At 39.9% G+C, this 23,613-nt stretch overlaps 3 protein-coding genes across 3 annotated transcripts; 1 reads left to right on the forward strand and 2 right to left on the reverse strand.

The window, feature by feature from the left end:
* Positions 1 to 40: 40 nt before the first annotated feature.
* aamdc (adipogenesis associated, Mth938 domain containing) lies at positions 41 to 3,726 on the forward strand. Its single transcript, XM_067595490.1, has 4 exons — positions 41 to 112; positions 1,924 to 2,071; positions 2,166 to 2,261; positions 3,144 to 3,726. The coding sequence occupies exons 2-4, from the start codon at positions 1,940 to 1,942 to the stop codon at positions 3,282 to 3,284; spliced, it is 369 nt and encodes a 122-aa protein (XP_067451591.1). The 5' UTR covers positions 41 to 112; positions 1,924 to 1,939; the 3' UTR covers positions 3,285 to 3,726.
* On the reverse strand, positions 3,354 to 14,638 carry ints4 (integrator complex subunit 4). Its single transcript, XM_067595489.1, has 24 exons — positions 14,498 to 14,638; positions 13,599 to 13,793; positions 13,299 to 13,416; positions 12,889 to 12,995; positions 12,629 to 12,743; positions 12,164 to 12,249; positions 11,986 to 12,036; positions 11,641 to 11,729; positions 11,123 to 11,243; positions 10,813 to 10,884; positions 10,527 to 10,701; positions 10,102 to 10,307; positions 9,765 to 9,907; positions 9,227 to 9,342; positions 8,903 to 9,036; positions 7,673 to 7,839; positions 7,328 to 7,421; positions 7,003 to 7,083; positions 6,777 to 6,907; positions 6,607 to 6,666; positions 5,777 to 5,936; positions 5,511 to 5,654; positions 4,273 to 4,393; positions 3,354 to 4,187 (listed from the first exon to the last, which is right to left on the reverse strand). Exons 1-24 carry the CDS (start codon positions 14,549 to 14,551, stop codon positions 3,997 to 3,999), a joined length of 2,931 nt encoding a protein of 976 aa, XP_067451590.1. The 5' UTR covers positions 14,552 to 14,638; the 3' UTR covers positions 3,354 to 3,996.
* Positions 14,639 to 15,346: 708 nt separating this feature from the next.
* LOC137186504 (uncharacterized) lies at positions 15,347 to 18,690 on the reverse strand. Its single transcript, XM_067595491.1, has 3 exons — positions 18,377 to 18,690; positions 17,618 to 18,095; positions 15,347 to 16,376 (listed from the first exon to the last, which is right to left on the reverse strand). Exons 1-3 carry the CDS (start codon positions 18,432 to 18,434, stop codon positions 16,037 to 16,039), a joined length of 876 nt encoding a protein of 291 aa, XP_067451592.1. The 5' UTR covers positions 18,435 to 18,690; the 3' UTR covers positions 15,347 to 16,036.
* Between the last annotated feature and the right edge of the window lie 4,923 nt (positions 18,691 to 23,613).

The following is a 23,613-nucleotide window of genomic DNA, read 5'->3' on the forward strand; positions in this document are numbered from 1 at the left end:
CACGGGGACTCAGCCTTCGAGGCTTCCGTCATACGGCAGTGGGCGTGGTTTCATCATAACTGCGTTGGAAGCGTGAGGAGGTGTGTTCAGTCTCTGTTGACATCGAGAAAGGGTAAGCAGCAGCAGCAGCACTGCCGCCTTTTCCTCATGCCTTCCTGTTTATGCTGGCTAACTATAGTCAACAACACTGCTGCTGCTTTTCTAATCGATTTCAGCTTGTAGAGGTTTGCCTGAATGCAGCTACAGTTCTGTATATACAGTGTGTTACTGGTTTCGGTGGGTAGAGTGAGCCTGTGAACCTGTGGCCAGTACAAAAATAGCTCTGCCAGCCAGTGTTGGCTCTGAACAGCAGAACTGGCAGAGGGAGCTGACTGCTATCAGCTGATTTACACACATCTGCTGCTTCAGCACACTATCGGGAAATGTGTGTGTTTTAAAACCCTTCTGGCACTTCCAAATTATAAACAACAGATTATTAGGTAGAACTGCTGCTGGTGTTGTGGGGAGATTTGTGGAAATTGAATACAGTTTCACCTTTTTCTTTTGATTTTATGGCAAACAAGAAAACTGTCACATTTAAATTTATTAGGTTTGTGTCCTTAGTCTTTGAAGTAGAAAAAAGTTTCAAAGCCTTAAGGATGACAGGCTTACTTATACATATATAATCTATGTAGCTGATAGACAAAAAACACATGTCTGTGATAAGACTTTTGTGATAATGCCATGAATAGTTTTAGTTCAGTAAACAGCAGAAACATAAATGAAATCAATATTTGCTGTGAGCAGCTTTGCCTTTAAAACAGCAGCAGTTCTCCTCGGTTCACCTGCTCAGAGTTTTTCAGGTACCTGGCAGTTCGCTTATTCCTGCATCTTGTAGAAGTTGCCACAGTTCTTCTGTGGTGTCGACGTCTCAGCTGCTTCAGTCTCTTCATGTTAATCCCAGACTGACTCCATGATGTTGAGATCAGGGCTCTGTGGGGGCCAAACCATCTGTTGCAGGATTCCTTGTTGTTCTTGGTGCTGAAGATAGTTCTTTATGACTCTGGCTGGATGTTTGGGGTTGTTGTCATACTGCAGAATAAATTTGGGATCAATCAGACGTCTCCCTGATGGTGTTGCATGATGGATAAAAATCTAAACATCTAAAGTGCCTTTTGCACAGTACTGTATATCGAGCTATTTGAAATTAATGAGACCAGCGTCTCTATGATGTGCTTGTGCAAAACAACCACTCTAAACCACTACTAAACTGTATCCTGAAATTAAATGCCATTGGAACAATTGTATTACATAACAACTGGACTGAGATGTTGATACTGTCAAGATTTGATGACTTAGTTTGGTGCCACATCAACACACATCATACAGAATCAAGGATGGAGAGCTCATAGGCAGAATTTTGGTTCTAAATTTTAAAAATCTGATACTTAAATGGCCATACATTTATTTGTGAAGAAGTCCATGATTTTAAGGCCTTGATTACTGTGTGATTTTGAGACAGTGGTCCTCCACTTCACTGAGACATGTCAACAAAAGGCTGATTGAGTTTTGGCATCAGAAATTTAGCATCAATTTCTCACAATGTGAGTGCTGCTGTGACCCACGTTAACAGAAAGTATAACATTGTAAAACACTTCCAGGCTTATTTTTAGATGAATGGATGAAATAAACTGATGTGTTTCTGCTTGCATGTGTTTTTCTCTTTACATCATAGTGCTACAATTCACCAGGCATTTACTGCACAATCTGACTGCCTCAAAATTTATATCATACAGCCTGACACAAGATTTTATTAGACCCATCTCACTGAGTGTGACATACAGTGTGGAGGGGCCTGTGAAAGGATTTGTCAGAACCTTGTAACAGTATTTAGTCACTTCTTTGTACTCTCTGTGAAGCCATCATCTACCTCTGTGTCAACAGGTAGCGTTACATCACCATGTCCTCTCCAGAGATCGCCTCTCTCTCCTGGGGCCACATGAAGGTGAAGGGATGCTCCTCCAGCTACAAGGACTGTAAGGTCTGGCCTGGAGGCAGCCGGACCTGGGACTGGAGGGAGACTGGGACTGATGTGAGACACACCGTTATAAAACTTGACCTAGCAGAACACGCTGGGGTTTTCTCTCTAGCAGTGTTCACACATAATTATACTTTTCTCATTGCAGCATTACCCAGGAGTACAACCTGCTGATCTGGAGGAGGTGCTGAAGAAAGGAGTAGACATGCTGGTCATCGGCAGAGGCATGAGTGAAGCTCTGCAGGTAAAACAGACCTACAAACAGTCCAATTTATTCAGAGTTTTTTCTACATTTTTCTTATTGTCAACAAATCTCATGTTTGGATCCAAACTGACAATGATCTGATTTACTTACAAGTACTGTGTGTGTATCCAAAGCCTGACATATCTTATTCCTCTGTGCTGTAGACCTCCTGTTGTTGTCCAGAAACTATTAAAAACACATAATTGAGCCATACAGCTGCTCTGGGCGACATGTTCCTTCATTATGAAGAGTTTGGTCACGTTAGTTTGTTTAGAAACGGCTCCAAAGACTAATAACGTCTGTCCAAATAGGAGAGTAGTTCTGTGTAAGACGCCACTGAGCATGTGAATGTGAATGAGATTTGTTGATAAGAAAAATACAGAAAATCGTCAGAATGACCTTTTTAAAAGGAATGCCAGCCATCAGTTTATGAATTCAACCTCAATTTCAACTATGTATTGAGAATCTATACCGATACGTCATACTGCAACATCACATTAGACTTGGAAACTAGGAAACTAATAGATGTGATTGATAATCAGGTGTTGTATTACAGATGGCAGATTTTTCACTGACGTGTCTGTACATGGGTACAATGAAATTATGTTTATTTGTCAAAACCTGCCACAAAAGAGTGTAGGGATCAAAATCAGTGAAGGAGTAGCCAGTTTCAAATAAAATTTTCATGTTTCTTCCATTCTCTGGGAAGCAGTGCTTCCATTTATGGGTAGCTGAGTCAGATTAGTCAGTACCAGTGCAGTTTGAGCGATTTATTGCCCATGAAAATGACATGAAAATGGAGGTGGAGTGTATATGTTGAGGGCGAGGGCGTAGTGGCTGGACGGGGACTGAGTCTGTTTGTGCTGCCGTCTCTTCTCTCAGGTTCCCTCCACCACTGTGGACTTTGTGAAGCAGAAAGGTGTCGATGTCCGAGTCCTGCAGACGGAAAAGGCCGTCGCTGAATACAACAAACTGGCTGGCCAGGGCGTCAAGGTGGGCGGGGTCTTCCACTCCACCTGTTGACTTTGCCTTTGCTGCACCAGATTCGTGACAACCTTTTGTTGCCCAAAGAGACTGTTTTTGGCACATGAATCGCTGGCTAACTCTTCTAGCTTTTTAGCATGACTACAACCACTGATTCAGGGTAAGACTAAAACATCTTCAATACTAATCTTCACCTAATTTCAGCTGGCTGTGCTTTAGAGGAGAACTTTATAAAGGCAGAATGCTATAAAAGTTTCAAAGGCTACTTTTAGATCCATTTGAAGATGCAATAGATTTGAGTTTAGAGGCCAATGTCTTCTTCTCCCCTCAAAGTACAATAATAACTTTTCAATTATCAGGTAAATAAAGACACTGATCACATTGTGGTGTTGTTGTTTAAAGTTAATTCACACTACAATATTTAATGGATGTGAAAATGTATTTCTGCTTGTTTGAAAGACAAAATAAAGTTAGAAAATGATTCATCTTGTCATGTAGGTTTGTTATCAAGAGAAAAATGTTTTTATAAGAAACAATTGTTGAGTACAAAAAATATTCCTCATGAATGAAAAATACTCTTGTGCTTCCTTCCACTTATACATGACATGCATGGCCAAATGTTAAAAAATGGCTGTTTTTGAATTCAGGTCAATTATTGTTAATGGAAGTTTGCACTGACGAGGCTAACGCTAATGAACGTAACACAAAAACTGAAAAGAGTTAAATGTTTGTCCGTCTCTCCTCTGTATCGTTAGCGTCGGGCAGGTTTCGGCATGATGTAGACTTTGACAGGTTTGCTAAACGGAATAGTTCCCTCTACAGAAGCCTCGGGCGGCGGGAGGCTGTCGATGCTGTCGCTCCACCCCAGCTTGGAAGGGGAGGAGAGGGAGGTCGAGGAGGAGCTGTAGGCCAGCAGGAGACGCACTTCAATCTGAGACGGCTCTGAGAGAGAGAGAGAGAGAACGAGGGGTTAGAAACACACACTTCTAAAAGAAACATCAGACGTGTGTGTGTGTTTTATACTGACCTGTCCATGCGGTGTGTGAGAGGTAGACCTGTGTGATGAGTCTGTGTCTATGAGGACCGGGCTTTCTGAAGTCTCCAGGTTTAGGATGGATCACATGACTCTGACCGTCTGGATACAGAACCTGCAGAGACAGAAGAGCGTTCATATCCAGAGTGAATGAGCCAGCAGTTCAGGGTTTTTACTTAAAGGATAGATTCAGGTTTTTTCACGTCTGTCTTAATACAATACTGATGTGCTCATATGGATTCTTTGTCTCTGTAACAGTTCCTACTGTCCACACTGACCCTGCAGATATTCTCTGTGAACGATACTACACTGTAAGAGACGAGGGACACAATACACAGCCCTCGTTCCAGAGTTCAGATGAAGCTAAAATGAAGCTTCAGATGAACTTTGGAACGAGGACGGTGTCCATATAAATACTGGTACATCAGTATTGTATTTAAACAGACTTGAAAAAACCTGAACCTGTCCTTTAAGGACAATAATTGGACAGATGGCTGAATGCGTCTGTTGCAAGAATTGAAATCTGTGACTTTAAACTTTACTCTGTTGACCGTCTCACCACCAACTACCCTGAGCTTAAGTTAATTTAAGGTTCAATTATATAATTACTTTATGTAACTGCAAATCATAACTACTCTGCATTCACTGACAGGCGTGTTGGTAAATCAAACTGATGGAGGTTATTAGTAGACTGGGTTGAAAATATGTTTTTAACTGCAGGCCATGTGCTCCTAAAGCAGAGACCTTTTTATAGCAAAGAAGGAGCAGCGAGTTCAGGTTGAAGAATCACTGATGTTAAAACAAATCTTTATCACGTGTTCTTTGAAAAAAGCAAAAAGGAACAAACTCAAACAGTTTTGAAGGTTGAAAGATTTTGGCAATAAAATAAATGCAAGTGCAGACCCTTTAATCTGCTTATGATTAACTTTTAAATACATTTTTACTGGATAGATTTATTATTAAATGTGTTTTTCTTAACTTGAATCTCTTTCCAAACTGATTTGACCTTTCTTCTTTTTCTGGCATGAATACTAACTTGTCTTAAGAAATGCAGTCATATTTCAAAATCACTTTCTTAACTAAATCAGCAGTAATGAAATTAAAGAGTACAGTCTAGACCTGCTCTATGTGAAAAGTGCCCTGAGATGACTTTTGTTGTGATTTAGCGCTATATAAATAAAATTGGCTACAAATGAACTGAGTTTATTTCAGTAGTTGTGCGTCAAACTGACCTGTACTTTCACAGTGTTCTGGGGGTCCTGGACGTGTTCTAGCGTTGCATCGATGTCTAGCGCCACCACCAGGCCAGTTGTGAACTTGAGCGGGTTGTCTGACTCCCCCGTCGGCTCTATGATGTTGGCTGTTGCCCGATGGATCTGTCAACCATAAATCACACTCATTTAATCGTGTATTTGCACATACATACTGCGTCAGAGCTTGACGGACTGTACAGGAAGTTTACGTTGGGTCCAGAGGTCACACTGACTGTTTATTCTACCTGTTCAGGCAGTCTGAGCTGCAGCAGGCCACTCTGTCTTAGCGTTGTCTGGAGGATCTTAACCAGCTCTGCGGGTTTACAGGACGACAGCCGGGGCATCAGCTCCAACAGCTTTTCCACAAAACAGTCCTGGAGGTGAGGCAGCTCCGTCAGAAACAGCCTGAGTGTTGCAGAAAAGGGATAAAGAAAAAGTTAGCAGAGATCATTCAGAGACTCTTAACCTGGAAAATCTATATGGAACAATAAAACCAGGTACAGATGTTAAATCAGCAAACAGAGGAAGTGAATGCTATGGAGCCTGGGAGGGGCCACAGAGAAACAAAAAGTAGTTCATGCTCTCAATTTAATGATTGTGTGTAATGATGTGTTCTTCAATTAATAATTCAATAAAGGATATTCAGTTTACTATAATGTATGGCAAAGAAAAGCATTAAATCCTCACATTTGAGAGGCTGGAACCAGCAAATATTTGACATTTTTATTTAAAAAAATTACAAACAATTATTCAATTTTTAAAATACTTGCAGATTAATTTTATGTTGATCAACTAATCAATTAATCGTTGCATCTCTGTAGAGAATGAACTTTATCAGAGATGAAGGAAGGTGAAAGGACAGACACAGAAGGAGGAAGGATTCAGTTGTGGAAGCTGAAGTTTCGGGAGATTATTTTAGGGAACTCTAATAGCTGTCCTGCTTTAGTTTTGCAACTCTCTGTATCTAAAGGACTCTCAGAGCTCCACAATGTGCCAGGATAGACCAAATAAGACGTGTTATGGTTAATAATAGTGTTAAAAGCCATGGGGAGGGTTAAAAAAATAAAGATATTACCTCTGAAAAGACTCAACGTCCTGCAAAAACTTCTCACAGCTGCTGATGAGAGGGTCCAGCCTGAAGAGAATGATAACAGTTAGGCTGGTGTCTGCAGTGTGCATACATGTATTTTTGGGGTGCTGATATATTTACATACATGACGTGAAGGTGAATATGTGTGTACTGACCCCTGCCTGGTGCGAGCGGTCAGGATGAGCTGCAGAGCTTTGGCCTGGAGGCGAACGTGATGTATCGTGGCCACCTGTCTGTTTTGCAAACCGCTGTACATAAACTCCAGCTTGTATGTTTCCTCCAGGATCTATAAAATCATCACACATTTAAACCGACAAAAGTCACCTTCAATGATTTCACAGGTGTGGTAATACGGTCGTGTGTGTGTGTGTGTGCGCTGACCTGTTGAGCAGCTGCAGTGGCCATGACGTTCTGTTTGAGGCAGAGAGGGACGGCCATGTTCCACAGCTTCTCCTGCAGAGCCTGAGGAAACACATCCCTGATTTAAAATCACCATTCTGCTTCCTTAAACCTGCTTTAACTGATGTTTTATCCACTAGTTTTCATCAGAAACAAGCAGTGAACAAAACACTGACATATGATCAGTTTTTAAGTTGATATGTTGAACTTATTAGCAAACAGTTGCTTATTTCCACATCCAGCAGTTACTGACTACATGAAGCTCTGGGTCACAGCCCAACAGACACAATCACACACACACATCTACCTTCATGAGCAGCAGCTGGCAGCGCAGGTACGTAGCGCAGAAGTCAGCAGCTCCAGCCAACTCGGTCTGCAGCTCGCCCAGCCGCTGCAGGTCTCTGATACAACACAGACAGGAAGGGAAAAGTCATTCACAAACTTTTCTCATCCATCGATCAAAGAGCCAGATGCTTCCCAAAACTAAGAGGCACATAAGGCCGATTTAAGAACATTTGTGACATTCATCAACTTTCTTGTTTTCTCTGAGGTACGAATGAAATTTGCGAGTTTGAGCTGTCATACGAGACATGAACAGAGTCTTTCTTCACAAGGGGAGAAACACTTGGCATGTGTGTGTGAATATGCGTACCGTATGGTGAAGTTGAGCAGGTCCTGGCCTCCGGGTGCTTCCAGGTTCTGGATGGTGCTGATTCTGTTCAGACTCTGTTGAAGGAAGAGCTGAGCTGACTCCACAGAACCCGAACCACAACCAGAGTCCGCCGAGTCCAAACAGTACACCAGCTTCCTGCCCGGCAACTAAACAGACAGGAGAGACAGACAGTGAGTGTACCGTAGACTGTAAATGTTGTGTACAGGAGCGTCAGTCTGATAACATGAAATATGTGAGTCCAACTTCAGTGTCAACATCAGCGACCCTTTTTATCTGCATGAACCAGTTCTAAGAAACAAGAAACCTTTTACCCTGGTTCCAGTTTTAGCTCCTGAGCCCCAAAAATGGACTTTCTAAAGACCCGGGAGCTACTGGAGAGGAATCTGCTCTGCAGGACTAAACATCTCTGACTGACACGGCTACAACTTGTGTACATCATCATTCAGACTGTTTGTTGCTAGTTAGATTTCACTTAATGTTATTTCTGTTTCTAAAGGTGTCCACCATGGTCATCAAGACAAAGCCTAAGACTCCCCATCAAGTTTAGGGTTGAGAAGAGCTGAAATTATTTATAAATTCACTCAATTGATAGAAAAAACACTCTGCTATTATTAGATTATCTACTAATCTTTTCTAATTTTTCAAGAAAAAAATATATCTTTGGGTTTTGGACTGTTGGTTGGTCAAAACACACAATTTGAAGATGTCACCTTAGGTTATAGAAAACTGTGATTAGTATTTTTCACTATTTTATGACATTTTGAAGACCAAACAAATAATCAATTAATCAAGAAAATAATCAGTAGTTGCAGTCCTGGTTCAGAACTGGATCAAAGATCAATGTTTAACTCACTGGAACATCTGTGCTGAAGACAGAATGTAAAACAAGACTAAGAGTCTACATGATTCCTAATATTTTGTCCACCCCATTAACATACATGATTTTCATTTTCAATATAATGCACTCCAGTAAACTAAATATGTATAAGCTTCATAATAGAATTTATGGCAGAGCTGCTGTATTGCATTAGATTGTTCAGGTGTCCCTAATAAAGTGCTTGATGGGCTTATATACTAAATGTTAGTCTGGACCACTTGAAGACATTTTGAAGACATTAAGTCAACAGCCAATAAGACCTTTGTGTCATGGAGGATGCAGTACTATGACTGATGAGCTTATTGTGAATGCTACAGTGTTTCAGTTCTCACTCTTAGCGGTGGTACGAGGTGCGACAGACTGTCCCTCAGGTAGGCGTAGTGTCTGAAGGTGTGGTCGGAGAACAGCGCCGGCATGGTGGGACATGACTTGGCAGCGTTGAACACCAACACCAGCACCGCGATGTCTGAGATCAACAACCAGAGTTAAGAAAAGAAATCACAGTTTACACGTCCAGAGCAGCAGATAACAAACTCTGGCTGAAATCGGTCACTCTGTCGTAAATCATAACGGATGATTTTAATGAACAGCTTCCGTAATGAGACTTTCACTTTATATGTGTGTGTGTTGTGATTTTCAAGATGTGAGAAGGATACAGGCTGGATCGTCCATGTCAGGCTCTGGTGTGTCGAAATACGGGTGTGTGCTGAGCAGTTCAGGAACTAGCGGCAACACCAGCGTCGGATGGCGGGAACCCAAGAACTTCAGACACCTGAGGGACAATAAAAAATACAATTATCCATCAAGTCATTGATGGAAAGATTTTATCTGAATAAAATCGTGAATTAAGCTTATGTAGAGCCATTAGTATACACGGTTTTGAATTTTTTCAGACAAATACGAGCATGTAATCCTTCAACTAAAGCTAATACATGCAAATCATCCAAAATTGGCCATGAGTTTGTTTTGTTACTCAGAACAAACTCAAACTTGCTCTGACAGACACTAAATGAACAATAATGATAATAAACTTGCAGCAGCCCATAAGGCACCAATTTCCTTTCTATAGGAACCAAAGTCCTGACCCTAAACTTTCCTCCAAAACAAGGAACAGTCAAAATGTTCCTGCTCAGAAGAGAACATCCAATCTAATCACACACACACACACACACACACACACACAGAGAGTCTTACTTCCAGACAGAGTTGCGGTCGGAGGGATACTTGTTGAGGTTCTTCAGCAGCTCCAGCAGAGTCAGCTGGATGCACTCTTTAGTGGAGACATTGGTGTAGCAAAGTAATTCATGGAGAGCTTCTCTGATGTCACGAGACGAGTCCTGGAGACAGACAGTGACTTCATCAGGGTTCAAGATATCTTTAAGCTTTAATAACTAACAATAAAGCACCAGATACATGATTTTATTCAGGAGATTATGGATGAAAAATTGGACTTTACTCCCAAATGATACATATTAGGGGACACCAAAGAGATGGACAATTTTTCAGGGATTATAGAGGTTGTTGCTTATACCTCCAACACAGCCAGCACCGTGTCCAGCTGGTCCTCTCTGAGCGTTATATGAGTAGAGATTTCTCTCAGCACGTGGATGGACTGCAGCCTCACTTCCTCGATCTCGTCGTTGAACATGTCGACCAGGAAGTCGAGACATTTTTCGGCGAAGGTGGGAGACGACCGAGCCAGCTGGCACAACGCCTCCACTGCTGCAATACGCACCTCTGAGATAATAAGAGGGACAGAAAACACTAATGAGCAAAGCACTCGAGTTAACGAGCATTAAAAGTGAAAAAGCAATACAATCAGAGCTGCAACTAATGATGATTTTCATTGTTATCATTAATGAAAATCATTACATTATAACAATCATAAGCTGTCGATTGTTTTGTTTGTATAGTGTCAGAAAATAGTGAATATAATAGTGAAATAGTGGTTTTTACCGAACATCTCGTCCTCCAGGCCGTGAACGAAGGCGCCGCAGGCCCCTGAGGCGATGAGGTTGACAGTGTTGGTGTCCAGTTTCTCTTTGGGGGCGTCGTCGGCCCACTTCCTGCCAGAGGAGAACTCTCCAGAAGCAAAGAGCTCCTTGGCACGTTCATGAGCCGTGCGCTTCCTCTGAACACAGAGAAGAGGAGGAGGAAGAGGCAGGAAGTGGATGTGTGTTCATCAGAATTATTATAATAGATTATTTTGCTCACAGATTTTCTCCAAACAGCAGTTACTCACCCTGAGATCTGACATCAGCTTCTTATCCAAAGTTTGCTCCAGAAAGTGAGGACTGACCTGCAGCATCGAACCCTGATGAACAAAGAAAGATTCGATTCAACAAGTTCAACAAACTGTGATTGTTGTGTTTGTGTTTCAATCTAAAGAAAACTTTTCAGACACACAATATGTAACATCACTGGCTTCATCTATCTGTTGTATTTGTTTCTACATGTCTGACTACATCAGTAACGTTACTGAAATAAGTTTCAGTAACGTTACTGTGTGAGTGTGTGTGTGTGTGTGTTTTGATGTGATCCTGCTCCCTCACCAGTGTTTTGGCGGCCTGCACTCGTACCATCCAGGAGCCGTCACTGACCATGTGACTGATCTTCCCAAATGCATCATCAACCAATCGGATCTCCTCATTGGACGACGGGATGGGCACAATGCTGATTGGACAAAAAGAACAAAGTCAGACAAACGGGTGCAGCCAATCAGCTGGTTAACATCTAAATAGAAATTTAAAATGGATGTAAAGTCAGAATTATTTTGGAAACACGTTATTTTACAGCTCCTTTAATTTTATAACAAATTCCTGGAAAATGTCGATGTAATTTGCAGGTATTTAACAGTTAATTTCTAGGATATTTTACAGAACAGGTGCTGCAATTTAGTACAAGTTATAAGAAAAAACAGAGAACAGTGTTGGTTTAGTTATTAAGTACCCACTCATTATATTCATAGTTGTTAATTTGCAAAAAATAATACATGAAATATGCTATACAAATACAAAGTTATTATTATTAATTTTAACAATAAGTCACTCTGAATCCCGGGTCTTCTCACCTTTCTGGGTACGACTGGCTGAGCACCCAAACCATCTGCACTGCTGCAGAGCGAACCTGCTCGTAATCATCTGCCAGCAACCTGCAGGCCTGCAAACACGCACACACACACAAATAGTTAAAGCTGTTAAGTATATTAAAAAAGTCAGTCATGTTTTACCGACGCCAGAGGATGGTAAACATAATTAGAAAAACATTTTAACATTACTCTGCCTCACTAAAACAACTTTCTCATGGCAGACACTTTGCTGTAAATCACCATTGTTGCAACACATGACCTGAACAGTAAGTCTATATGTCCACTGTGAGGAAGCTGTGTTTACTTAAAGATAAACAGTGTTGTTACCTGCTCATAAATGATCTGATGAATCTTCATTCCTCTGTCATGCAGCTGCAGCTGGGAAACAAACAACGAGAACAGGATGAGCCGAGTTACAAGACTAGACTAGTTTGTGGTTCCTAAATACATGAGTGTAGTTCTGGTTGAGTTATTTTGGTGAGTGCAGGTGTTGTTGGTGTGTTACCATGGCTTTGAGGGCTGCGGTGCGGACTCTGGGGTCCTGATCTCCAAAGTAGTCGCTGATGATACTCTGGACATCCCTCGCTCCTCCTGGAGCAACACAACAGACTGATGATAACACAGCTCAAAGCTTGAAACTGAGCCAGAAATGTGAGGTTTCTACATGTTTCTTGTTTCAGAAGGTGATTCAAAAGATTAATGATTTGATTTTACTTCTGACTGTAATTGCAGACATTTTAAAACCCTGCAAAATTCAACTTAAGCTAAGATTTAGAATCAAATTTTGCCTATAAAATAATATAAAAAGCAAGAAAAAAACCCACAAGACTAACAAAACGTTCTTGAAGCCTCCATATTTAAATATTTAAAGGCCTTGATTCAGTTTAAGTGCATTCACACATCATATCATAAGCAAGGAGGGTGACAGACACAGTTCAGCCGACTAAATATATGAAGCGATGCCACGCACCTATCGACGTGCCCTGTCCCTCACTGTCTTTGGTCAGCGGAGTGTCCACCATGCCGAGACACCCCAGGAGCTGCAGACATTTGTTCCTCACCCCGAAATACGTATCAGACAGATGCTAAGAGAAAAAAAAAAACAAGAGAGAAACACAGAAGAGTTTAGATGCTTTGTCATCTCTCTGCACAAAGCAACTGTACAACTGTACTGTGGTTAACACTTTGACAAACACTCATCATGTACAGACGCGTGAGCGCGTTTGTCACCTTGTAGGCCACCTCTATCAGCCTCTGTCTGACTGTAGGATTCTCAGGCAGTTGTGTACCAATGACCAGCAGAGTTTCCAGCAGCTGAGCGAGAACCTGGTGAGATTCTGCAGAAACAGGAAGAGAAACACGACGGAGCAAACACACAGTGTTAACGTTAAAGTTAACAGGCGGTTGTCAGATGATTTTTTAAAAACATTACTTCAATTTCTATAGTTTATACTGTTGATATTGTTTTAAATATCACTGAATTTTAGTGTTTTTTTAAATACTTTGCCAGAGGTGATTCTGATGATCTTCTGCTGACCCTTATAGAGGTCACTGAAACCTTAAAACCCTTTTAATTTATTAATGTGTCTTAACAAACACTGAATATGTGTGTATACGAGTAAGAGAAGAATCTGTCTTACTCTCGTTGCTGAGTGTGTTGATGGCGTCGTCTACGATGCAGTCGGGGCTGAAGCCCTGCGTTTTGGACAGCAGACCCAGCAGAGAGGCGATCTTCAACCTCACGGAGTTATCTGTCTCCTGGGAGAGAGGACATCATCGTCATCATCATCTTGATCAGAGGTTTTTAAAGTTTGACACCATCACCGACAGTTGCAGAGTTTGGTTTTATCTGGTTCTTCGATAAAAGATACTCTGAACGGATCATCTTTGTATTTAAAAAGAGCTTGATTATATTATTCACACTTCCCATAGTTCTTTACCTTGTAGTAGTGCTCCAAAAGGATCCTGACCACACCTTCCACGCTCTCCACCTCCACAGGCTTGCGTGCGAACTGCAGCAGGTACTGCAGGGCATCAGTAGAGTTGGTGGCCTTACAAAGGTCAATGTGCAGAGCTGCAGACTTACTGGGTTTGGACAGACGCAGCTTCTTGGCCGGAGCTTCTTCATGGGGAATCTGTAAGTATACAACAGCTTGAACTGACAACTTATTTCTAAAAAAAAAAAAAAAAAAAAGCTTCCTTGTGGCTCCTCCTGGAGTCTTATTTCTTCTTTTCTGATCAGATAAAATCCTCTAAATGCCCCATTTATTTAACACTGCTTTATCTACCATGGATATTTTACAAACATGGGAATGTTTATCCACCAATTTTCAATATTTTATATATTTTTTACTGTTATGACACCTGACTATTGTTTTAAGACACATTTAAAAAATTTAAGGTTGGATATTGATATGAAAGCATGGAAATGTAAGAGTACAATTTGGTGAAGATGCTGGGAGTTAGCAACTAACGTGAAATGCACCTGTCACTACAGACTGTAACAAGAAACCACTGACTGTCAAGCATTACATGCCTCATAATACATTTAATTTAAGCTATATTAATCACTTTATATGTTAGCTTCCACTTAAAGTTCGCCAACATTGAATAACGTATTTTTTTCTGATAGATTAATTTAGTCACACAACAAACTCACATTTCTTACTGTTAACTAACAACAAAGACGTGAAGTTGTAACTGTAAACGGCTGTTGTTGGGTTGTTTTGTCAGTTAGCCACTTAGCATTAGCTAACAGGCTAGCTAGCTCACTCTCAAGCACAACTTTCAACTTCCGCCTCGGGTTATGGATCTATGTTAAGATAAAGGTGTTGCTCACCTGTACAACTTTGGAAAACTCTTCATAAACTCGCTTTTTCAGGTGTGCTGCCATGTTAACGGAACGATGGTTAGCTTCCTATTCAGCAGCAGTAAAACAAACTTGTCCCATTTCGCTGTCCGTAGCTACGGTGTCAAAAGCAAAACGCGTTTTGTAAATGACGCTTCCCAACGTGAATCTACTCTCTAATTTCACTTTAATGTATTGGGTTTCCAAACAAATGACAGACACGTCTTGTACCTTCAATTGAGACGTTATATTATTACAAAATAGATGATTAAATGAGGCTGGAATGTTGAATATGGTCTAAGAGTTTGTCAGTTCGGAGTGGCAGTAAAAGTTAATCAGCACATGTGAAATTTTCATATTAACAAAGTAGAAAATATCTCTAATCCAAGAGTGGTGGGTAGGTGGAGTGTGGGATTTCCCTAATTTACTGTTATCTGAAAACATATCAGTATTATATCTAAACTAGATATTTTTAAAAACCAAACTTTAATACACACATACATACAGTACTGTGCAAAAGTTTTAGGCACTTTAGATGATTAGATTCTTATCCATCATGCAACAGCATCAGGGAGGCATCTGATTGGTCCCACATTTATTCTGCAGCATGACAACGAGCAAACATCCAGCAAGAGTCATAAAGAAATAACTTCAGCAACAAGATATCTGAACAAATCAAACCACTCTAGTGTTCTGATTTTCTGTACATGAAACAGGTATACATTTGAAGCTCCCTTTATTAAATATCTTGAGCCTTTTTCTTGCGTGATAAAAGACCAAATGACCCCCCCCCCCCCAAAAAAAAAAAAAAACACGCCAGAGTTTGTTTATTTTGGCATTTATCTTTATTATTTATTTCACCTGTCACACACACAGAGTTGTTTTAGGTTTTTCTATTTGAAAACATTTTTTTGTATGAATGAAAATAGAATATAACACACAACACATCTGTAAAATGTCAACAATAGGCCTGAAAATGAGGCCATGGAATATACATTTTTGTAAAAATAATCAGTCAAAACACGTTGTTTATTTTGTATAGTTTAACTTTGACATTGTTGTTATTATTATTCATTCAGTCTATATAATGGCATAAAAAGGTTTCCCAGAGTCCAAGCTGACGTCTTCAAATGTCTTCTATTGACCAACCAACCATCCTTTACTGTACAGGAAAAAAATCACTCCTTACTGTTCTGATTTTTTATATTAAATTCCTAATAAGAATACAGTACGTGAATGAGGTTTACACTCTGTTATATCTCTTTATTAAATATAGGCCTTTTTCTTGCCTGATAAATGACCAAATTACCTGTGACCAAAATGTTGCAGCCACAAAAATAAAAAAAACATACCGGAGTTTGTTTCTTTTGGCATTAAATTAAGTTTTCCCATTTGAAAATGTATGTTTTTGTGAATGAAAATAGAATATAACACAAAACACATCTATAATGGGTCTGAAAATGTGGCTGCGGAACAGAAAAAGCAGCAAAATCCTGCTTAAAGGCAAAACAACAACATGGAGAACTACGGTCAGCTGAATTCCTGGAGCTCAATGCCAGCGGCAGATGTTTTGGCTCTCTTGCGGTCTCCTCTCCATGTGAAGAATCCAACTATGAGCACCATGACCGGCAGAGCAACACACAGCACAATGCGGCTGACGGGCAGATGGACCGAACACTCCGCACGCCCAGACTCAGGACTCTGAATCTGGGCAGTTGGAGGAATCTGGAATAAAAAGTAGGATGTGAAGTCCACAAACGCTGCCCTGCTGCTTTCTGTGGTGCTCACCTGACACCTCCACTTCCTGTTGTTGTCTTCCTTCTGGAGTTTGGTGACCAGAGTGATGTTGCAGCGAGAGTGGCCAGTCAACCTGGGCGGAGGAGGGGTGGGCAGAGAAACATCATACAGGCATCAGTAGGTAAAGTAGTTAGGTCTGGTTATGTTCTATATCACAAAACCTAATGAAAATCCTAATTATTTATTCTTTTTTTAAAGCCAAAGACACAAAACAATTGAAAGAAGGACTGACACATAGTTGGTTTTGGTCTTTTCTAGGGATTTGTTGACAATAAGCTAATAGCTAATAATCATTTAATGTTAAGAAAACTGATACAATGCAATTAAATTCAGTTTTGTGATACGGAAAAATGTTTTACCCAATGCAATGCATGTATGTATAAGTGACCTTCCGCCAAGTAGATGTTAGAAATGACAAAAATAGAAACACTCATGATTAGCAACAATTTTGAGCATTTAAATCCAAATTAAATATATGTTTAATGATTCCTTTTCATTTATTCCTTTTCTCTTCTCGATAGAAATGGGTTTGACTCTCTAATACTTATCTTCATGTAGTTTACCTCCAATTTGGTCTCTTACTACTGTAGAACATATTATAGCTCAACTGTACAGAAGAGATTCATCTGAGACTTTCTCCCTGGACACATCACTGTGTAGCGTTTTCACAATCTAAATCATTTACTTTCCACAATTATACAGCAATTAGAGGTATTAATCTGTATTATTAATTACATTATCACCTTCTCCGTTTTCCACTTGGTTCTGTTTTGCTGAGATATAAATCCATAAGACTTATAAGAATAACCAGAGCAAATACAACTGAACTGAACCCCAAACCTGCTTTTAATAATAACTATAGTTTAAGACATTTGGAATAAAGTTTAAAATAACATTTATAAATAACATTTATACATATATTTCCCTCTTCTGACTCAAAATTGTAACCACCAATGTTTCAATAATCAATAATCTCATTGTTCCCTTGTTTTTGCTGTTTTATTGCATTTCTAAACTGAGTGAGGCCAATGGTGGCAAATGTTTGAGTAACTTATTTTACAAATGTCTGAGTGTATTATTATTTATTTATTTATTTATTTATTTATTTATTTATTTTACCTCTTGTTTTTCTAAATTTTTGATAGCAACATTGTTACTTTGTACATTTTGTTCCATAAATCTTATTATCTATACCCACTTGGAACAGTTGATGTTGTCAAAACTAGTAGCACCTTAATAAAAAGTGTAACATTCCCACAATTCTGTTCTAATATAGCAATAATTATTCATAGAAAATTATGGAAAACTGGCAACCTGCTGTCTTTGGTCAGCTGAGATCCATCCTCAGACACCCAGCTGAGGTTGAACACGTTGCTGGAGTATGACTTGCAGCTCCCAGCATCGTAGTAAGTGAACAGGATGCAGTTCAGGGTGAGGTTTCCTCCAGGCTGCAGGTCAGCGATGGAGGAAAACGTGGTGATGGTGACGAGAGACAGGTAAACGTTAATGACGGTTTTGTCACGCAGCAGGCAGACGTAGGAGCCGGCGTCGTTGACCTTCAGGTCACGGAAGCTGAGAGAGCAGTTGGATGTGACGGACATGCGGTTGGCTTTGTCTGAGTCTTCGCTCACCTGCCCTCGGCTGACCTCTGTGGTGTATTGCACCTGTCCGCCCTTGTAGAAGGTCCAGGAGATAAAGGAGCAGTCCGGGGAAACCAGGTTGGTACAAGGCAGGAGGGCGTCACCTCCAAGCCTGCTGTACACAAACAGTGCATCTTTTTTGCACCTCACACCTGGAAACACAACAGTCTCTCTCAGAGGCAGTCAGCAAAAGTGCAAAAAAAAAACAATAAATCAACTTATTTTTTGCTCAAATTCACATAATTTTGAGTAAAACTGTCAAAAGCTCAGACATGGAGGACTTTTTTTGTCATTTAAGTTTTTATTTAACATCTTGACATCACAAAAATATTGATAATATAAAAGTTAAACATTAAAATAGAGATTCATCCCCTTATAAACATATTTATACAGGAACAAATCAAAATCCTGACCAGAGCAAAAGAAACCATACCTGTCAGTAGCAGACCGACGACCAGCAGAGCTCTCACCGGGTTTTTCATATCTGTCATGTTTGTGCTTTCACCTCCACAGCAGCTCTACTTCTCTCTCTGCTGCTCTTTCTAGACGACTGTCCTCATTTCCTGTGTTACACTGAATAAAACAGGACACACATCAGTCTGCGTCTTTATCGTCATCAGGGTCAAAAACATTGAAGACAATTTCTTAAATATTCAGGAGTTTGTAGTCACACATGACTAAATATCATGCACTTACTGTTAGAATACAATATACAGCGTGCAAACCAAATTAGAGGATGCAGAAATATTTGATCTGGTGTTTGATTAATGCAAAATATTACATAAATTAACAAATTATCTATTCTTCAATGCATCATTGTCACTTTTTTGTGCATGAGGGTTCATTCTTGTCCCTGGAAATAATCTTAACTCTCTCTTAGCTCAGAGCTTTCAACCACATCTCATGAAGATGAAAGCAGGTGAAGATCAACATGAGATGCAGTTCAAAGCACTGGAAAGAGCTAGTAAGTAGACCTTGATCTAAGATTATGTAATCAAACCATTGTCACTATCCATTCATTCAGTACAGGTGAATAATAATGTACTTCTTCTACTTTGTTTTACACTATATTACATTGGCAAGTGCAATGCTTTAGTTGTTGGTCTTATGTTGAACGTGCAAAATATTCTGGTACAATGTGCATAATACTCATACTACTATACATAATTATACATTATTTTACTGGTTTTATAAGCTGAACCCAAGTATATCTCAGCCTGAATTTAAGAAAATCTAAAAAGACCTTTACACACCTCACACAGGATGTCAACTACACCTCTCACTCGTGTGTTTATCTACAACTTTTTTTTTTTTTTCACATCATGATGCAAAATGTCTCTTAGGCTGTTGAAAAAAATCTCCATCTCTACATTTTGTGTGAGTCTGAGTCTGCCAAATTGCACCTGGTGTTGTTGTGAGAATATCTGACACATTTCCAACACTTCTCTTTCACTTCTCTTTCTTTTTTCAAGATACTGGAAGTACTTTGTAGAAAACTCTTAAAATGGGTGGATGTGAAAGCAGATTGAGGTAATTTCATCCTACAGATAGAAAATGGGAGTTGAAGGACTCAACAGTAACAGATAAACAGACTCAGACAAAAGGTCTTCTTAACTGCATTTCCAGGACAAACGTAGCTCTTTATTAAAATAAACTGCAGACATCTTGTTAATTATTACAAAAGTTTTTTTGTCGCTGGAATTTATCACTTCAATGTTGTGTTTGGTCGCTGCATAATTATAGGGGATAAAAGCCTCCATCAATGTTAGTCTGTATATGAATGAGATTTAATTATTTAATGAGATTAAATACATGACAACACGTAGCCAGCTGCTGAGGTAATAAACATCCACACCGTCATCAGTGTCACTTTTCTCATAACATAATCCAAGGTGTGAAATGCAACAGAGCGCAACTTTTCTCCTTCTGGGGGTTTTGAGAGGAAGTGATTGTGACACACTGTGGTGAAAATACTGCAGGCCTCATGTCCACGCCTGCAATTTCTTTGAACAAAGGAAGCAAACACACTTCGGCCTAAATCATTGTTCAAATATGTCTTAGTATTTTTTATGTCCCCCTTTTGCTTTAACGACAGCATGCACTCAAGCTGACATGGACTCCACAAGTTTGTGCAAAACCCGATGACCCACGTTATCCAAAGAACTTCTTGAGATATTACAGACTGCTCGGCTTTCTCAGTCTCCAAGTGCCCCCGTAAATCTTCACTGGGGTTTGAGATCAGGTGACTGCGGAGGAAAGTCCATGACAGTCAGGACTCCTTAGCTCTTTTTGGTCTTCAAGTAGTTCCCCTCATGCTCAGGGGACAAGGACCATATCTGGTTTGGGGCTCTTTGTTTCCTGAGTCTTTGGGAGATGTGACTCTTGTGTAGGGTTAGGGTAGGGTGGGGTTAGGGATTAGGGGTTAGGTTTAGGGTTAGGGGTTAGGGGTTAGGGTTAGGGATTAGGGGTTAGGGGTTAGGGTTAGGGATTAGGGGTTAGGGGTTAGGGATTAGGGTTAGGGTTAGGGTCAGGGTCAGGGTCAGGGTTAGGTTTAGGGTTGGGGTTAGGGTTAGGGGTTAGGGTTAGAGTTAGGGTTAGGGTCAGGGTCAAGGTTAGGTTTAGGGTTAGGGATTAGGGGTTAGGGTTAGAGTTAGGGTTAGGGTCGGGGTCAAGGTTAGGTTTAGGGTTAGGGATTAGGGGTTAGGGGTTAGGGGTTAGGGATTAGGGTTAGGGTTAGGGTCAGGGTCAGGGTCAGGGTTAGGTTTAGGGTTGGGGTTAGGGTTAGGGGTTAGGGTTAGAGTTAGGGTTAGGGTCAGGGTCAAGGTTAGGTTTAGGGTTAGGGATTAGGGGTTAGGGTTAGGGTCAGGGTCAAGGTTAGGTTTAGGGTTAGGGATTAGGGGTTAGGAGTTGAGGTTAGGGTTAGGGTTAGGGTTAGGGTTATAGACATGCTAAGGGGACAAGGACCATATCTGGCTTGGGGCTCTTTGTTTCCTGAGTCTTTGGGAGATGTGACTCTTGTGTAACATACACGTGCATGTATGCACGTGTGCACGGGCTGTGTGTCATTGGCTGTAATCATATAAGCTGATATATTGACCAATCACAGATCATTTCTTTGTTCCTTCTGCAACTATAAAAGATTAGGTTTGCTCTTTGTTCGGTGAGACGAACTGATGCAAATCTTTGTGTGTTCTGTCTCCTTGTTGTTTTATTTTTCATATTGTTTTCATATGTGTGTTTGGTGTTTTCAGTTAATTTCCATGTCACATGTTTGACTGTTGGTTTGATACACTGCAGTATTATTCTCTCTCCTGATCGTCTCCTTACATACACCCTTCTGTTAAAATAAATCTCAAACTTAGATTCATCAGTAAAAATGACTTTTTTCAAGTCATCCACTGTGAAATGTTGCTATTTCTTAGCCCACCCCGAGCGTTTGGCCTCGTTTCCCTTCCTGAGAAGTGGTTTAGAAACTGCTACTCATCCTCTGAGGCCACTACAAGACAGCTTTAGTTTCACAGTACTATTGCCGATTTGGCGTCTTGTGTTCTTTATTTAGCAAATTCTGTATCTGTGATGAAGTTGCCCTTCTATCTCTCAGGGAACTAAGCTTGATGTATCGATCTTCTGATGGTGTGGTCATGTTTGGTCTGATCGTGTTTTGGATACAACTGATCCAGTTTCTGCAAAGTGTTTTAGAGCTCCATGCACTTCCCCTTTAGAAACCTTTAGTCTAGCTATGATTTGATGATGAGAAAGCCCCTCTTTGCTTAGAATAACAATTTGACTTCAGACACTTTCACTTAGTTCTGACATCATGTTTCCCACAATCACAATGCTACTTAGTGAACAATGATCTGCTGGAAACAGGCGGCACAGCCATATTTATAACAGGTGAACACTGGCTGCAGGTTGAGTTACTTGACCGAACGCTTCAATGGAAGAGACATGATTCAAGGAAATTTGACCTTTTGTACAAAGGAGTTAAGTTGATTCATGTCACAGATTTGCTTAAATTTGCTGACCTAGAAATAGTGCAGAATCTTAAATATTTCTTCTTCCTTTTATCATAACTTCTTGTGCTTTTAAATGTTTCTAAATCCTCAAACTTTCAGATTACTTTCAGGTTTAATGTGAAAATATTGAGATTTTCAATGTGGTCTCAGACCTTTGGACCCAATTGTACATGTAGGTTCAAGAAAACAAGATGTGAAGTTAGAAAATAAGGATGCAACCATCTGGGAAGTTACAAAGAATTTATACTAAAGGTTTTATATAACAGGTACTTATTCTAATGTTACGAGATACTTCTGACCTACTGAGCAAAACAACTGGAAGTTTATGACAGACATATATTCGAGCATCTTGCACAGCTGCCTGAACAAGAGATGGACACTCCTGGTTTTCAGTTCAACTGTATTTACTGTAGAAAAAAACGTTAAAACTTACTGCACTCAGGTTTATAAAGCTTTATCGCTCAGTAATGGTCATACTGTGCCTTGTAATAATAGAATAAATACGTGGTGGTTAAAAATACTTCTAGTTCTTCCCATACATACCCCATAATATTACAATAGGTATCTATTATTTTAAAAAGTACCTACAGTATAAATTCTTTTTCTAAGTTGTACCTATATGTACGTATGTTAGTACAAACTGGGAATAATAAGGCTGTACATTGTGGGCTGTAATCTAAACCTACTGAGCCCTTAAATAGACCCTCAGAAAGTGAAGCATCAATATTTCAATTAAGTGACAGTAGAGGTTATACTGATACACAACAAAATTGTTCTTTTACTTATTATTATTATTATTTTTGTGAAAGTCTTTAGAGTTAAAAAGGGTAAGTGTAATAATCTTAGGCCTATTTTCCCCTCTGGTATTTAGAGAGACTGTTTCTTGAGTTAATTATCATATAAAATTATGCATTGAATGTTTTCTTCTATGTGTATTAAACATGTTTTGTTTATGTGTAAGCGGTGTGAATATGTTTTATATGTTTTCTTATGGATCACAATGAAACAAAAACAACAAACTAGAAAATGGATGTTAATCAGAATCAAGTTGTCCACCTACAATGAAACTGTCTGTGTGCATTTTTAAAATCTGTTTATCTAATCATTCATAACTGTTTTGTTTGGATTCAACCTTTATTTAAAAGGCTCTCAGGTTTTCCATCACTTGTTGATGAGTCACTTGGCGGCTAACCCTGAACAGTTTAACCTGGTCTGGTTTCCTGAGGACAGTTTCAGTGTCCCATTTAAAGGCTTTAAATGCTGATATTGCTGCATTCAGTCTCACTCAAACATTGAATACTTCACTTTTTTTTCCTATTGTCCAATTTTATCACTTGAAGACCATAAAATAAGCATTTTCTATCAGACCAGAGCAGGGAGGAGTCCTCTAAATCTGCGGTCTTAGTCTTTGTACCCACCATGTTATAATCACTTATGTTTGTTGTTTTTTTTCACACTTGGATCACACAGGAAGTGGTCCGACATAAAGGTACGGCGGTTGTTTCGATACACTGCTCTGCTCTGCGGTGAACTGCTTTCTGCAGCGATGCTTTTTCAGCTTTTGTGTTGTATGACCTTTTTGTTTCTTTTAATTTGGGTCGTGGTGCCCGCCATCGCGTGTATGACGCAGTATTTTTCTCAATCACCAGGCACA

This window comes from Thunnus thynnus, chromosome 7 (assembly GCF_963924715.1).
Source record: "Thunnus thynnus chromosome 7, fThuThy2.1, whole genome shotgun sequence".
NCBI classification, from domain to species: Eukaryota; Metazoa; Chordata; class Actinopteri; order Scombriformes; family Scombridae; genus Thunnus; species Thunnus thynnus.